This window comes from Temnothorax americanus, unplaced genomic scaffold (assembly GCF_048541705.1).
Source record: "Temnothorax americanus isolate GAGA-0224 unplaced genomic scaffold, ASM4854170v1 Scaffold34, whole genome shotgun sequence".
NCBI lineage: Eukaryota > Metazoa > Arthropoda > Insecta > Hymenoptera > Formicidae > Temnothorax > Temnothorax americanus.
The window spans coordinates 173,292-190,356 of record NW_027509485.1 but is presented as its reverse complement, the minus strand read 5'-3'; the positions used below and the strand labels follow the sequence as shown (position 1 = coordinate 190,356).

Here is a 17,065-nt window from a genome sequence, read left to right as displayed (position 1 = left end):
GTAAAGATGTACCAGCTGTGCAGGGTGAAGAGCAGGTTATCTCAAACGCCCTGCCACAACCCAATTAAAAGAGACTTAAATGTCATTACCGCTGAGAAGTACATACTTCTTGCCATTTAAGTTAGCATGTCAGAGCAACCGAATTGTCCATTGCGTTCCACCTTGAATTTTTTTTACAGTCGTTTATTAGGATTGCTTTACTTTTAAATTGAGCGCTTTTTAATGTATTATTATTATTAAACTACCGATATCGATATATTATTAGTAATTTAATATTAAAACTTGACAGAGTGACGTAAACTAATTCGCTCATAGTATTATAACAAAGTATTATGCGTTCAAATTCTCGAAAGCTAGCTTCTTTACTATGCTCTCTCTTTATGTCGATCGATTCAAATCTCCGAAGTCTTTCTTTTTCTCGCGATATTCCTAGAGTAAAACTGTACAAAAACTCTACGAAAGTGGCGATATTTTTCACGGATCTGGTTTGAGTCTCGGCTCTTGGGGAAGGTACGCATGTAGAAAGAGTACGCCAACACAGTTTATCCTGCTAAAATGGTTATCAATCTCTATAAGTTCTTTATTGTTTACACATAAATTATAGAATATCTAAACGTTTCTTTTTTTTCGATGTCCTGTGAAATTGTACAATAGAGTTACAAATAAAGATAAAGCCACACTTTACGTATAATCTGATTCAGTCTTTGCTAATGTTACATAATAACGTGCGAAAGAACTAACAGTTAGACTATTTAAGAGGCTATTTAAGAATTTTAATTAAGATACTGAAAGCATAAAACTGTTCAGCTAGCTTTACACAAAGATATTGGTCTTCTTCTTTATGAAATCGTCAAATTATGATTATGATACATTTCTACATTATCACCAGCATCGAATCTAATCTTATTTATCGTGATACTCTTGAGAAACTGTTAATCCATTGTCTTAACTCGATCGCGGCGCAGAACTGCGTCCACCAATGTTGTTCCTCTCCCTCCAATCGATTCCCGTAAAAGCTGTCTACATATTGAACAGTCGATACAACGACGGCGGATTAGTCTGAAATTAAGCACACGTTAACAATCACTCTTCTTGCTAAAATCACAATTCTATTTTCAATCGCATACCTTGATTATGACATAGACCAGCACGGGAGTCAGATCGTCGGCAGCAGGTATGCCTCTTTCCGACGCCATGGAGAGGAGATTCATGATGGTAGTCGCGCAACGAAATACACACTGCAACTTATCCCTAGAAGTCTTATACGCCGATATCACAGCCAATTCAGCCTGCGCCCATGACCAGTGGCATTCGTAATGATGAACTTTTAAAATGTGTAGGTCCTTGTGATTTGGATGAGTTACGACCTTTGCCAACTTTTTGATGTGACCGTGAAAAAGCTGGTCCCTATATACATCTCCATCTTCATTTAGATAGAGCGCATTATTGTGGTATACCCGTGCCATGATGGTTCTTTCCACCACGACTCGCCAAATCTAACTGGTTGACGCTCGCCGCTGAAAGTAAGAAATAAGTTCAGACGTCTCTGAGCACTCCGTTAAGATCAATTGCGAGATAAATAATTATATTTATGTACATTGCCAGATCGGATCGTTATCCATTTCCACGTGGACCTTCCCTAGAAAATTATCCACGAGATCCTGTTTCTCGTCTGCTAACGTAAGCATTTAAACTCTTCGCAGAAACGCAGGAGAAAAGCCTTCTTTTTTCCAAAAATACCCTCACACAAACGGATACAAGATGATTATTGATAGCATCCCGATCGCACTTAACTCGCACGCATAATCTGAAAAATATTATTATTAAACGGTTAACATCTTACATTTAAACATCTTACATTTACTTATACGTTACATACAAAGATGATATTTATATATAAACAGTACCTATCTAAGTGAGCTAATGTCGACAGCAATCCCTGACGACATCTGATTAAATATGCGATATAAGGAGATCGCTTTTGATAATCCTCTCGAAGTGATTTGAAGAGCTACATCCATCGTCATTAAATAGACGCACGCAACGTAAAGTTTCATGAAGATGAGCTAGTAATGCTCTATTCTGCAGGTTTATAGCTTCTGCCAATTGTAGTTGTAAAAACGCAACCAGTTCGTTTTCTTTCTGCGACTAACAATGTCTCTGTAATAAAATGTTATATGCGAATATTTAAACATTAAGTAATTAAGTAATCCATAAAAAAATCACACTTTGTTTTGTACGCCATGATTGAAAAATAATACAATAAATACCTCTGAAGTATTCCATGGAATGTGTTGAAGGTCAGCAGTGCTAAGTACCATACGTAATTTTCTTTTAGCATCCGCAAAAGCATAAGAGTTCTACATTATTCGAATCGATTGAAAGTCTTTCGTCTTCCACCTCTTTTGCACGGGATTGCTTTCGACCAAAGCTGTATCGCCTAGCTGCGCTTCGCTTTCTTCTGTATTTCGTTAATATATCATCGGTAGTATCTGAAATTAATCAAAAAAACAATTTATTACTGTCTAAAACTTGCAGGAAAACTTGTTTCGAAGAACATTCTCTGTTCCAAATAATACACCTATCCTGTCATCCTCTTTCTTATAACGCACCTGATTTGGCGATGCACCTAGCTCCAGAGCTTGACAACCTTGAGCAATCTTAGAGAGATCATTGACGAGCTTCTCGAAGAGATTCGCTGCTAAGATCGCAATCGTAGTTAACGTAGATGTCGACGACGCTCTGGGCATCCGCACAGATCCTCGTAAGCTCATGTATGACCATCCACTTGTGCTCAAAAGAACTGCTACAGGTCTCGAGGATGTTCATAAAGATCTCCTTAAAGAACACCTCAATCTGCATCTTGAGGTGCATCTTGAAACGGGCGAGCAGCGCCAGGAACAGCGCTAATGACAGCTCAAACACTTCCGGCACCAAAGACACGCCATTCTTCGACAGCACGACACACAAGTACTGTTTAATGGCGATAACAAACATCTCGTTAGAGCGCAATATTGGACCGGCATTCTGCAAGATTCCCAGAAGTAACTGAAGCGACAAGATCTTGGAACGGAGCTCGTGCGATATTGGATCGGGAGTGCCGTCCGGCAGCGGTTTCATAGAGAGCTTGCAGAGAGCGCGAAACACCAGGACTGCATCATTTTGCAGCACATGGGTGAATTTTGCAGTTACCATGTTGTCATTCTCAGCGGCTGCCTCGTCACCGTTGTTCTCCGGACTACCGTTTTCCAAACTGACTTCCTCTTCCAATGGCACCACAGATTTTACTACATCAAGAATACTCTTGACAATTGTTTGAGAATCAATGTTATCATTACTAGGAGCATTCTCTGGACTAACCTTGGCTTCAGTTTCGCCGTTTGCTATGACAGAACCCTCCTGCTGATGTTCCCCATCAAGCCTCACGATCTCTTCCTCCGCCTGAGTCTCCATTCGCGCGAAGATCACGTTGATCATCTGCGTGAGAGTCGCACGGGCTGTTGTTTGATTCACCAGGTTGCGCGACGCCAAGTAAACGTTGTAAACAGTACAAATTGTTTAACAGTACCGTACTCTCGTGTACCTCCACACCTCCGCTGGCTTGTCATTACAGTCAGCAGAGCTTTAATAATCTGCAGCTGCACACGCTCATCGGTCTGTGGACCGGTGAAGCAACCGCAGATTGTCTCGAGAATGCGCACAATCAGCAGCTTGTTAGGCTCCGTTGAATCAGGCACATTGCCAGTGAGATGGCTATATGCGATTAACTTCTGCAGGCAGTCCAGTGCTGTGTCACCACAATCCGTAGTGACTAGCTCTGACATGCTGATTCAAATGGCAAGAAGTACTTCTCAGCGGTAATGACATTTGAGTCGCTCAATTGGGCTGTGGCAGGGCGTTTGAGATAACCTCTTTACCCTGCACAGCTGGTACATCTTTGATCTCGTTACGGAGGTCCTCTGCAAGACAGAATATTAGTCACAAACTTAATTAGCAACTATCGCTTATAATTACAGGCTTATTAGTCTGTATATTTATTTATTTCACTATAAAATAATTTTTAAAACGTTTATATTAATTCTGATTGCAGACGGACCTTCGGGAACACTAGGCGAGCGCCTTCTTCTTTTAACATAAATAATTAAAAATCTATATTTCGGCTAATTACCGAGTTTATAAATATTTAATTAAAATTATCTGGGTGACTCACAAACCTTTTTAATCACACCTCATAACTTTTCATACAAAATACAAACGATTCCGCATAAAAACTTGTATTAATTTATCTATTTCGGCTAAATACATAGTGTAAAAATAATTAATTAATTACAATTAAACGAATGACTCACAAACCTTTTCAATTGCACTTCAAAAGTCTTCATACGAAATACAAACGATTTCATATGGTAGATTCTTTCCCGGACATTCATTTCCGGTCAAATACATACGAATCCTAAGGATTCCGTCGTGAGCCGTCGTGAGGATCGGACGTGCGGCGTATTTTTTAAGGTTTCTCTCTGGTACGGTACTTGGCGGAAGGCGGAAGAAGAAATGTGAGGGAATGCGGAGAAACGAATAGAGTGTGAAATCCGTGACGGAATTATATAGACGTAAAGATACTCCGAATCACCGGAGTACTGCGATTCAAAGTGGAGTAGGAAATCCAAAGTGGAGTACGGAACTTGGCGGAAGGAGAAACGGATGGAATGCGGAGGATCGAATAAAGTTACTCCGAATTAGCCATAAAGATAAGCCACTTTGCATATTAAAGGATGGTGAGTCCCCTCACGGGGCTTGATAGATCTTTAAAGAATCGTTTTTCATGAGTTACAATTATTATTTTTACATTCGAATTGCTTATATTCTTACTTTAGTTTAAAGGATTTATTGAATTCGTTTATATATTTATGTGTTTCACCCCTGATTTAATATTTGTGGTACCAATATGTGTGTGTTAAGAGATTAGGATTAAGGATTTAATATAATATTAAAATTTGTGAATTGTGACGTACATAGTACATACACATGGCACGCGGTTGCCACGGGCGTTCACGCTCTCGCATATGAAGATCACGCGTAACGAGAGTGAGTAATATTTTCCCTTGCCTATTATTCTCTGTTTACTGCCATGGATGGTCCTTGGACGAGAACATGATAAGTTACTTTGAGTTTTATATATGATTTCGATAGATATAACGTTTGTATGTACAACTTGCCCTAGTTGATTATTTTCTCGATATATCATCTTCTATTATTTATTTCGCGTATTCAGTAATTAGTTATTCGGATTTACATTTAAATTGGTAATATTAAATGTTTAATTCTAGGAGTTTTATATTTATTTTTGCATTCAAATTGAATGATTCGCGCTTTTGTACATATATGTGCGTGTGGAAAGATCACGCGTGACGAGAGCTAATAGTACTTATGAGTGATACATTTAGGAGTAAGATTAAAGATTTGGCAATATTAAATGTTTAATTCTGAATTGTATATTTATCTTTGCATTTAAATTGAAGGATTCACGCTTTCGTACATGTATGTGAGTGTGAAAAGATCACGCGTGACGAGAGTTAATAGTACTTATGAGTGATATATTTAGGAGTATGATTTAAGATTTGACAATATTAAGTGTTTAATTCTATGAGTTGTATATTTATTTTCGCATTTAAATTGAATGAGAGTGGTTTTTCTCCCCTGCCTGATTCCTGGACGAGAGTCTGACGATTTGTTTTGATCCTAGGCTTACATTTAATTTCGGCAAATATAGCGTTTATACAGCTCAGTTAGTGATTTTCCCTTAATTTATATGAATAATATTACAAAATTATTCTTAGATAACATAGATACATTATCTCAGTTGATTATTTACTTGACATATGTATCTTGTTGGTTTAATATTAGATTACTCATTTTGCTTATTTAGTACCCACACAGCATGAAATATTTTTAAATTATTTAGGAAATATTTTTTATCGCAAGAGATTTGAAATATTTTAGAAATATGTCATGAAATATTTTTGAAATACAAATATGTCTATGAATTACATACTTTTGAAATATTTCTTGAAATATTTTGAAAATCTTTCGCAAATATTTCAAGTAATTTACAAGTATTTCAGTATTTTTAAATAAAATATATCAGAAAATATTTTGAAAACGTTTCTAAAGGTTTCTTGAAATATTTCACGAAATATCTCTAAAATGTTTCTAAAGGTTTCTTGATTTATGATTATTTCTTAATATATTTCATAAAATATTTCTTTATAGTGCACACAATCATAGACTTATATAGATAGACCGGCCCCTGCCGTAAGAGGCACCATGACAGCATAACGGTGCAGACTAGGCTGGTCCACTTGACGCTACAAATGCTTCGAAGCATTATTCCTCTTCTCTTTTCTTTCAAATGAAGAAAGATCGAAGGAGAAGAAGAACGCTCCAAAGCATTTGTAGCGTCAAGTGGACCGCAGCCTATGTCTGCACCGTAATAATGCTGCCATGCTGCCTCTTACTGCGGGTGCGGTCTAGCTATCTATATAAGTCTATGCACACAATAATCGAAACAAAATTAAACGAAAAAATATTGAGCAATCGCATAAAACCGTTCATAGGAGTGGTTAAAGCAGCCGATACAAAAAATAGGTTGTATCAACCACTTCTTTATATGGTTTTTAATGATTTTTCAATATTTTTCTGTTCAATTCTGTTCAGTTCAATTATGTACGCTATAAAGAAAGATGAGCGTGTAATTTTGATACAAAATAATGTATACTTAAAAAATTTCATTTTTATGATACAATATTTATTTTTGATACAGTATTAATATTTTATTGTAAACTACGTTTTTACACATGGCACCATTTGAAGCATCCAGTGCATCTAACCCACTTTTCTCCTTTAGCATCACTCGAAAACTGCTTATCACACAAAAGACCAGGGGACGAAATTATGCGCGGGGATGGCATTTGGGCACTTTACCCTATAAATTCTTTCTTGAATTTAAACTTCATCTGGATCATCTACATTTTCGTCAAATGGTACTATCGGTTGAAATATTTTTTTTTTTAAGCTTGCCTGGAAAATTAGACAATTTTGATAAATATTAAAAAATAAAATAACTAGTATATAAAGTAAACACCTCTAGAACAATACTATAACAACCTAAAATGTTACGATTTTTTTTAGAGGATAAAAAATTATTTATACAAACACAAAGATTGCAAATACCTTTAATAAACAGTTGAAATAGTTAAAATATAAGAATTTTTCCTTTAAACTCGATTTCCCGTAAAAAAGGTAGTTATAATATTTACTGTTATAATATTTACAGAGTACAAAGTGTTGTTCATAATTACGTACGTTTTAGCACGAAGCAATCTTGTCCTTGAACTATCAAGCCATCTTTTAATGCTATGTTTGATATCTTTCTCGCTAACATCAGGAAATTGTAGTTTTACACCATCTACATACATGAAAATAATAATTGTTATAAATACAAACGTTGTAACATTTATATAGTGATACTAGTAGCACAAACCAACCAGTGATGAATACCTATAATAAACGAAATCTGCAAAAAGGATAAAAAACACTATATTTTATTACTTTTACAATAGTGTAATTCTCAAGTTTTAAAAACTAAAAGATATAATTATTATTTTATTGCATTAAAAACTTAAAAACCTTATATATTTAAGAAAATACAATAATGATCTATTCAATCACTTGGTTGATTTAAGCAATTATTCATTTAGGTATTATAAAGCTTGCTTTATCTGACTTAGAACTTACGATAAACGCAACTGCATAAAACAAGATCAGAAAAAAATTTCTTATGTTTTTGTCCATAAAAGCTGTAGTTCGAGGCTGCAGAATTTGTTATTATGCTGGATAAAATATTGTAAATTAAGTCGTGAGACGTATTTACCACCTTTGCTTTTCATGTATAATACCTACAAAATTAATGAATTTTATAGAACATATATATATATATATATATATATATATGTTAGTAAAAAATTACGTCATTAAAAAATTTTCTTTCCATCTTCAATTTTTCTTCAACGATTTTGCTAAACGATAAATTTGCCTTTTACTTTGAGCTATTTCCCCTTTCCGTACTCTTGGCATTCTGATTTATTACACAAGAAAATATGATAAAATATAATTTTAATTATTACCTTATTTTGAGAACAGCGCAGAATTAAAAACTCGCTTAGCACAAACAATAAATTTTAAACCTGTATAAAAAGAGGTTAGGTTAATAAAAATTAAAACAAATGTAAAATACACATATATATATATATATATATATATATATAACTATAATATACGTATATATATTTTATACTTACTATATACTTAATATTAATCAGACAATTTTTTTTTTTTTTTTATTGGCTCGGAAGCTAATCGCCGAATCTCTTCTTTCTGTGTCCGTACTATCTTTTTGTTTAGCACTTTTATAGCCACGGGCGCAATATATTTGCCATAATTAATGCTCACGAAGACAACTATTGTAAGATGGTCGAGTTTCAAGTTTAAGGACAACCTTTATTAAACGCCGATGCCACAGTATAACCATACCCAGTAGCGACACTGAGTGTCGGCACCTTTGATGTAGTTGTCCTCAAGTCACGTGGTACGTCGCCATATTGTCAGATGTACCGGCGCTACAATTGAAATGTACATATATAATTAAAAAATGTATATGAGTATATATAATCAAAAAAGATTTTTTGCGCAATTTTAATTATAATCCAAAGAATTTCTTGAAGTAGAAGAAATGAAAATAATACTTCTGTGTATTTTGTATCATTTTATTTCAAAATTTTTCGTAACTTATTGTGTAAATAGAATTGTAAAATGTATACAAAATATATATAATTATTGAGCTCAAAAGCGAATATAGATCATTGGGCGCAAAAGCTAATATTTTTATTTGTTCTGTCATTGAGTAAAAAATGCATAAAAATATTTAAAAAAATACTTATGTTTATTCCGAATACTTGCGTTAAAATTTCATAATTTTTACTGAAAATTTTAGTAATATATAAATATTAAGATATCCATTTTTTTTTAATTAATTGTTCCTCATGGACATCCTTCAGTAGAAAGAATGTGCTCCAAATGTCAATGTCAACTGAAACAATAATTGGAATAAGTGAAAACATGTAATATTCACTATCATTATGTGCTGTTACTGTATAATACTTACATAAAAAATAGTAAAAATGTTAAAAAAAGTAGCAGAAATGTTAAAAGGAGTAGCAGAAATATTAAAAATTTATTTCAGAAAGTAACACATGCATTTTGACATTCACAAAGTTGCCAAACACATTTAGTTTTATAACAATAAAATTATAAACGAACTTCAATAATAAATTTAATTAACGAAAACACATTTACTTTTATAAAAGTAGATATTAAATAATTTGCATTTATAAGGAAAATACAGACATTAAATTCTAATCGTGACGTAAAATTATAGTTTTTCTGTGTCCGGATTGCGATTTGAAACGTTTATTAATAAATTTTAATGTATAAAATAGTCGAACTCGAGCATATAATTTCAATAAATAATTATGCGGAAAATGTTGACACGGATGAATAAATTCAACTTCTTTAAAAATGGTAATGAGGATACGAATTATATGCTTTTGTACAATCAATTCCTCAATTTTAGAAAAAAATAAATTTTCCAACGTTTTAAGATATATTACGAAATCATCGTGCGGCATAGATAAATTTCCGAAAGGATTATCTTCAGTAGAATTGTAAGCCCTAAAGAAACAGTAATATGAAGTTTCATTTAAGTCGATGTACGAGTGTGCATATTGAGAACAAATCTCACACGAATGTTTTTGAAGACATTTACGTATTACGTATCCACAAATATATCGGAACGCATCTTGTTCGTTTACGTCCATCTGACGATAATCATGATCATCCAAAAGTATTGGTGTAATGTCATCTGTCTTAGGTTCAACATCCATATAATTCTTCTCTCTAAAGTTTGTAATAGCTACAAATATATCAGCACTGTCTCTTTCACAATTTCCAGTTTCAGCAGTACAATATTTCATAGAAAAAATTTTTCTGAATGAATAAAAAAACTGAACTGGGGTAGGATTAATAACATTGCCGTTCAATCCTCGAATAGCCGAAAAAAAGTGTTCCAAACAGTCCTGAGTAAAACGGCGTAATAATAGAAATTGCATTTCTGGAAACACATTTTGCAAATGTTCCCACATTTGAAGAAGAGAATTTATATTGTGTTTCATGCATTTGAAAACTTGAACTTTATTAGAAATATTAACACCAGTTTTATTAAATATCGTTATTTTGGATAAATAATCTTCAATTTTTGAAAGAAATTCTAATTGATATTGCGCTCCCCGAAAAGCTTGTTTAAATTGTGATGGATGTTGAACCGAAGATGAATTGAATAGATCAAAGTAATCGTTCATATTTTGGATAAAATCTGCTGTTCTAAGTGCAATTGGAGCAACCGCAGGTTTAAAAGCTCCAGAAATTACCATTTTCCTCAAGCTACTACTCACTGTAAAACTCAAAATTTGTGTAGCCAAATATACTTTCATTTTATCAAAATTTGAAAATTTCATATGCTTATCAGTGAGTTTAGGTGCAAGTCGAAATTGCCTAGTTTGATCTTGTTGAAATAAATCATCAACGCACTTCCAAGATATAGGTTTAGAGTCATACTCAATAATATTGTCATGGAAATTATTCCTGACAGCTTTAATTATATGAGGTGAATCAAAAAGATGTGAGATTCGCTCGTTATTAACAAAAAAAAATGGATTGTTCTCTGTCACACCTAAGTATTTAGCGGTTAATTTAAAATTCCCTCCCATGTATGAAACAAACGCTACTACTATAAACCCCGCATTTTGCAGTTTTGTAATTGCTTGAGGAATAATGGTTGTTAATTTCCTAGCAGAAAATGAAGAATGAAGAAAGAAGTAAGCCAAAGGTTGTTTCCAATTGTTGCAAATCCCTCTGATCATTAAAACTGCAACATTACATGCTGGAAGATATGATTTACCATCACCCAAGTCTTCAAATCCAATGACTTCATCCTGACTTATATTATAATACAGATTTGCTTTAATTGATGCTTCATCAATGCATAAAATGCAATACTTCTCGAGAGGTGACGAAGAAGCCTGTAACTTTTTTTTCAAAACATCGAAAACAAAATCATGCAAACCTGGAGTAATTTTCAAATGTTCAATCATGCGTTGTAAGGTTCTTACACTGGGAAGGATAAATTTTTGTGCAAAAGAATTATAAATTCTGCCTCCCCCAGAAAACAATATATCTAAACAAAACTTTTTAAATGGAAGCGAATATTTTCGTCCTTTGGCTGACTTATATCTACTAAGACGTACTTGAGTTTTTACAAAATTTGCAATCTCTGGTGGTAGAAATTCGTCTGTAGCTTCACAATATTCATTCAAGGACATTTTTTGTCTTATTTTGAAGTTTGTATCTTATTTTTCTGTCGTTCTAATTGTTGTTTTAATTTTCGAATTTCTCGATGTAACGCTTCAATTCTGCCTCTCAAAATTCTTTTGCGCGGGGAATGATTAGAAAATTTTGGCTCTGTTTGACTATATTGATGCAACTGTTGTGGTTCTGTTTGAGCATATTGATCCAAATATTGTAGCTCTGTTTGAGCATACTGATGTGACACTGATTCCACTTGCTCATGTTCATATTGCCCATGATGGTCGTTAACTATAATATTTAAAAATACTACATCACTTATGAAACTTAAAAAATTAATGATTATATTCCATTCATTACAAAGAAAAAACGAATATATAAATTATAATAACCATACATCAATTTTATTTTCTAATTCACAAAAATTTCATGTTACTAGCATTAGTTAATTCTATATTGAACTAAAATTATTACCTAATATTGACTGACATTCAACTTTGTCTGAAAAGCCAGTTTCAAATAATTCCAATTGTTGCTTATCATAGTTAGATTTAATGATATCACACTCAACTGAAATATAGTAATTATGTTCACAAAATTTTTGATATTTCCAACCATACACACACACACACACACACACACACAGAGTTCAAAACTGCTTACCTGATATTACTGTATTTTCCTCAGAATCATCACTCAAATTAAATGTTGCGTTGTTTTCACTTGATAATTCAAAAGATTTATCATTTTCCATTTGTTCGGGGATTGCATGTGGTTGAAGTCTGTTTTTCAAATCGTTTAAAAACATCGACGATTTAAAATGATCACCACAAACTTTGTAATTTTTATATAAATTTTCTGGTGACGTGTTAATTTCGCGACCACATTTTTCCAACCACAATTTTGCTCTGAAAGATGTTTTGTATAAAATATTAATGAAAAAACACTTGATATATAATTCAATTAACAAATCCGCTAATGGAAATTATTTTTACCTATCTGGGTCTTTTGGAAAACGAAAAAAACTGGGACCAGATTCACACCCAGAAATATTTGAACAATTCTTCATGGCACAACTATATCCACCTCTCTTCATTAACTTCATTTTAATGTAGCACGTCACACCCGGAATTTTCTTATCACTAATAAAAAGACACAATTTATTCAAATAAAAAATATGTCATAAAACTGTAGAGGTTGAGGTTACCTACGGTTCGAGACGCAACTGGGCGCAACCATGTTGTGAGATGTACGGACTCGCACATGCGCACTAAAATTTTATTCCGGGTCGGACGGCTGAGTGTCGCTACTGGGTATGGTTATACTGTGCCGATGCCTCGATCCTCGCCTGCTGCATACGATATGCTTTATACGATACTCGCATCTCTCGATCATTCTCGAAAGTCTCGAAGTTTACAAGTTTATTGTTAACTCATTTTTTCCGCAATGCCGATTGGTCTCTTCTCTTGGTGCGCTAACTTCGTGAGCGGCTGTCATTGGCTGCGTTCAGCCGATACTCCGCTAGCCTACCAATCGTGAGCAGTCGCTCGTTTCCTCTCCTTTGACCCAATGGATTAAAAGGAGAGGAATAACGAGCGACTGCTCACGATTGCTAGGCTAGCGGAGTATCGGCTGAACGCACCCATTGCATATTTTGACAGTTAATTGTCAAAAAGTTAATAGTAAAAAACTAAATAGCGCGCGCAAAGCGCGCGTCTGTGATGTCTATATAGTGAATATAAAAACGGCAAATAAGTATAAAATTTTTAAAATTTACTTGTTCAAAATGCACAAATATTACTCAAAGATTTCCAAAATATTTGTTGTAAAATTAAAAAAAAATTTTTTTTTATGTATTGCTAGAAATGTTTAATGGAGAATTTTTGAAATATTTCTAAATTATTTTATAAAAGATATCGTAATTGATAAAAAAAAAAAAATGTATAAAATATTTGCCATATATAGCAGAAATATTTTGTAAAAGATTTTTCCTACATTTTTAAAAATATTTTTATATACATTTTTAAAATATTTTTAAATCTTTTTCATGAAATATTTCATACTAGTCTAATAAAAATATTTCTTATAATATTTGCGTAACATTTAAAAAATATTTTTGTAAAATATTTTCCTAAAATATTTTAAAATGTTTTAAGATATTTACGAAAGATTGTTAAAATATTTTATTAAAATATTTCAAAAAATGATTCACAAAAAATATATCATGCTGTGTGGGTAATTAATTTGGTTATGTTAACTTGATAAGAACTTAATATGCCGAGGAACACTAAGAAGAAAAATCTCTCTTTTGAAGATAAGTCACCTAACTCTGGTAAAGAGGAAAAGAGGCAAAGATGTGATAAGGATCCGGAGGAGCTCCTTTTGGATCCCTCCTCTTCTATATTGAATAGAACTTTGTCTCGTATTTCGCCAAATCGTAACAAAGACACCAATAAGAATAATTCGGACATGGATACTTCTTCTCCTCTGAATAAAACTGTGAGACCCTCTGAAGGGGATTCTATAGAAATTCCGAAAAGAACACAATTTATCGCGGCACAGAAGGCCAATAGATATAACAATCATAGTTTAGCCCCTTTCTTAGTACATGTTGAATCATTGGCGTCGGGCGACTCTGAGGTATATAATATAGGTAATTTACACCCAATGAGCATAGGGAAATCATTATGTAAAAACTTTAATAATATTAAAGTTATTAGGAAGTTGGGGAAAAACGTGGTGTGTATTGAATTCAACAGTTATACTGAAGCAAATGGATTAGTTGAGTCAAGTGGTATATTGCCCTCCTTTTGGGTATAGCATACATCCCTAACTATAAGATATTCAGATCCGGAACCATTAGAGGCATTGATCCTTCATTCTCTGAGAGTAAATTATTAGAAAACTTGACGCTCTTGGATGAAAATACCAGTATACATTCAATTGAGAGGTTGAAATTCCGTGATAAGAAAGACGGTAATGAGCTCAAGGATTCTTTTTCAATTAAAATTACATTTATGTCTAGTTTGTTGCCGGAATCAGTCCTTTTTTATAAAGTGAAGTGTAAAGTCAACCCCTTCGTAAACAGAGTTCGAAGGTGTATTAAATGCTCTAAATGGGGCCATTCAGCTGCCTTTTGCAGAGGTAAACTGACCTGTGGATATTGTGGAGGCAACCATATATCAGAGTCATGTGACAGATCGAACGTAGTAGTAAATTGTATAAATTGTAAGGGCGATCATTATTCTTCTGATGTGTCGTGCCCGGTATTTTTGAAACACAAACTTGTTAATACTGTTATGGCATTTGCCAATATTTCACAATTTAGAGCCAGGAATTTGATCACCTCAAAAAGGATTACTTCCTGTAATCAGGCGGAGAAACTGTTGAGATCTGCTGCTTTCCGTGGTTGGAGTTTTGGATCTTTTGTGGGTGGGGCGGAGGCTGAACAACGTGAACGGCTTCCGTCTCGTTGTTTTCGAGTGGGTATTCCCTCTTCAAGGAGAGATAGGAAATCTACACATAGTAGTCTCTCCGATACGGATTCATCCCGTGATGAAACACTGAAGGTATCTAATGAGAATCAATTAGAAATTTCAGCAGAGACTCGGAGCACTAGCGGTATGGATGTTGCTATTACTTTTCCCCGTCCGGATATTATAATAGAAGATCTAAAGAAAATATACGTTTCGAATTCAAATGAGAGGGATAGAAACCTAACCCTTGTAGAATATATGAGAATTCTTTTCAATAACGAATCCGCGATTATTAATAATAATAATAACTGATGGCTCGTTGGTGGTACTTGCCGATTGATTTATTTCTTTTGATTATATTAATTATATCACGTTCTCTAACTCTCTTAAAGTTTTGCAATGGAATATTAGAAGTGCTTCTAACAAGCAACCGGAGCTTTCGAGCCTCATTAGAGAATACGACATCGTTTGTTTACAAGAAACGTGGCTTCAAAATCGGAGTTATTTTCAGTTTAAAGATTTTTTCACATTTAGAAATGATAGAGAACACATCGGAGGAGGTAAAAATAAAATTGTCATTGGCGGCTTGTGAGAATAAACATATTAAATTCTCCTAGTGTCCGTCCCATAAAGGGATTCAAGGGAATAAAGTGGTTGACAGAGCTGCTAGGGAGGCTGCTACTAATGGAGTTTTTCTTGGTAATAAGATCTCGTTTAAGGACGCGCTCTCATATAATATAAAGATGTATGAAGAAATGGATGCTCAATTTTTATATGATATCGATATAGGCACGGGAAAGTATTATATGGAAAAATTCTCAGATATTAAGTTAAAATCTTTGTTAAAGTATAGAGGTAATCGTACGGAGATTTGTAGGCTGTTTCGTTTAATTACGGGATATTCATATGTTGGAACCACAAAATTTAAATTTGGTTGGATTGATTCCCCCGGTTGCTCTTGTGGGGAGGAATTGCAGGATATTAACCACGTTTTTTGGGCGTGTCCTTTTTATAATGATGAAAGAGCTATCTTGATTGATGGCCTTTTGAAGAATTAATTAGTGGCACCTTTTTCAATAGAATATTTGATTGGTAATTTGAATGTCAAAATAGCTAGACTGATTATTACTTTTATGAATAGTTTGAATCTTGATTTATGATCTATCGAGTCGCAGAGAGCTCTCTCCTGAGATTGTGGCATGGCTTACCGGGAGAGTACTGCGAAGCATCTGTAGCTTTAGGGTCATACGGCCTTATACGTATTATACGGCAACACGGCCACCACGGGCTAGCAGACCCACCAGACCCCAGCACGTACGTCCGCCACCATGGTACGCACGACGATCTCCTCGCACTGCTTTCGCAAATCGCGCAGCTCGGTCTCGGTGTGTTCGATTTTCTTCCAGAGGTCGGTCAATGCCTCGCTGTCCGGTGCCAGCTGGGTCTCCAAGCTACGTGTAAGTCGCCGAAGCGTCTCCAGGTCATTTTGGGTTACCCCGACGACCTACTCCGGGGTACCCCGAGATCGTGCTTTCGCAGTCTCTATGCGTACTGAACATCGAGATCAAGCCAGCTTTTGCCCTTTTGCTCTACGCGAGGTTTCCATAACATTTTCTTGAAAATATTTCAACTATCGTTTTACAAAATGTACCATTTCAGTACTCTTTCTTCAAATTATTCAAACTACCGTAATTCTATTTTGACTATTTCAGTACTATTCTTGAAAATTATTCCAATTACCGCATTTCAATTTGTATTATTTCAGTACTATTCTTGAAAATTATTCTAAGTACCGTTTTTTACATTTTACCATTTCAGAACTCTTTCTTCAAAATATTTTAACTACCGTTTTTAAGATTTGATCATTTCAGTACTCTTTCTTGAAATTATTCTATCTATACCGCATTTTTTAATTCGTACCATTTCAGTACTCTTTCTTCAAAATATTCTAACTACCGTATTTAAAATTTTTTCATTTCAGTAATATTCTTGAAAATTATTCTAACTACCGTTTTTAAGATTTAACCATTTCAGCACTATTCTTGAAAATTATTCCAACTACCGATATTAAGATTTTACCATTTCAGTACTATTCCTAAAAATTATTCTAACTA

General features: G+C 34.0%; 1 protein-coding gene and 2 pseudogenes across 12 annotated transcripts; all 3 read right to left on the bottom strand.

Moving 5' to 3' along the window:
- Positions 1-541: 541 nt before the first annotated feature.
- Positions 542-16,732, bottom strand: LOC143901469 (brefeldin A-inhibited guanine nucleotide-exchange protein 2 pseudogene; annotated as a pseudogene). Of its 3 annotated transcripts, none has more exons than XR_013258081.1 (8): positions 16,160-16,732; positions 3,361-3,959; positions 2,613-3,287; positions 2,271-2,492; positions 1,908-2,160; positions 1,598-1,807; positions 1,128-1,517; positions 542-1,059 (listed from the first exon to the last, which is right to left on the bottom strand). The product of XR_013258081.1 is annotated as a brefeldin A-inhibited guanine nucleotide-exchange protein 2 pseudogene, transcript variant X2 (transcript). The 3 variants fall into 3 exon arrangements; XR_013258080.1 differs by lacking the exon at positions 16,160-16,732 and adding an exon at positions 4,354-5,949; XR_013258082.1 differs by lacking the exon at positions 16,160-16,732 and adding an exon at positions 4,097-4,301.
- LOC143901488 (GTPase-activating protein and VPS9 domain-containing protein 1 pseudogene) lies at positions 1,021-1,466 on the bottom strand (annotated as a pseudogene).
- On the bottom strand, positions 6,784-13,220 carry LOC143901465 (uncharacterized). Of its 9 annotated transcripts, none has more exons than XM_077413820.1 (11): positions 12,683-13,220; positions 12,471-12,617; positions 12,139-12,383; positions 11,950-12,045; positions 11,283-11,766; positions 11,072-11,198; positions 8,358-9,145; positions 8,184-8,243; positions 7,795-7,955; positions 7,363-7,465; positions 6,784-7,077 (listed from the first exon to the last, which is right to left on the bottom strand). In XM_077413820.1, the coding sequence occupies exons 1-5, from the start codon at positions 12,712-12,714 to the stop codon at positions 11,501-11,503; spliced, it is 786 nt and encodes a 261-aa protein (XP_077269946.1). In that variant the 5' UTR covers positions 12,715-13,220; the 3' UTR covers positions 6,784-7,077; positions 7,363-7,465; positions 7,795-7,955; positions 8,184-8,243; positions 8,358-9,145; positions 11,072-11,198; positions 11,283-11,500. The 9 variants fall into 9 exon arrangements, with proteins under 9 accessions (XP_077269946.1, XP_077269947.1, XP_077269948.1 ...); XM_077413821.1 differs by having other exon boundaries at positions 11,418-11,766; XM_077413822.1 differs by lacking the exon at positions 11,072-11,198 and having other exon boundaries at positions 8,358-8,675; positions 9,016-9,145; positions 11,418-11,766.
- Positions 16,733-17,065: the final 333 nt, after the last annotated feature.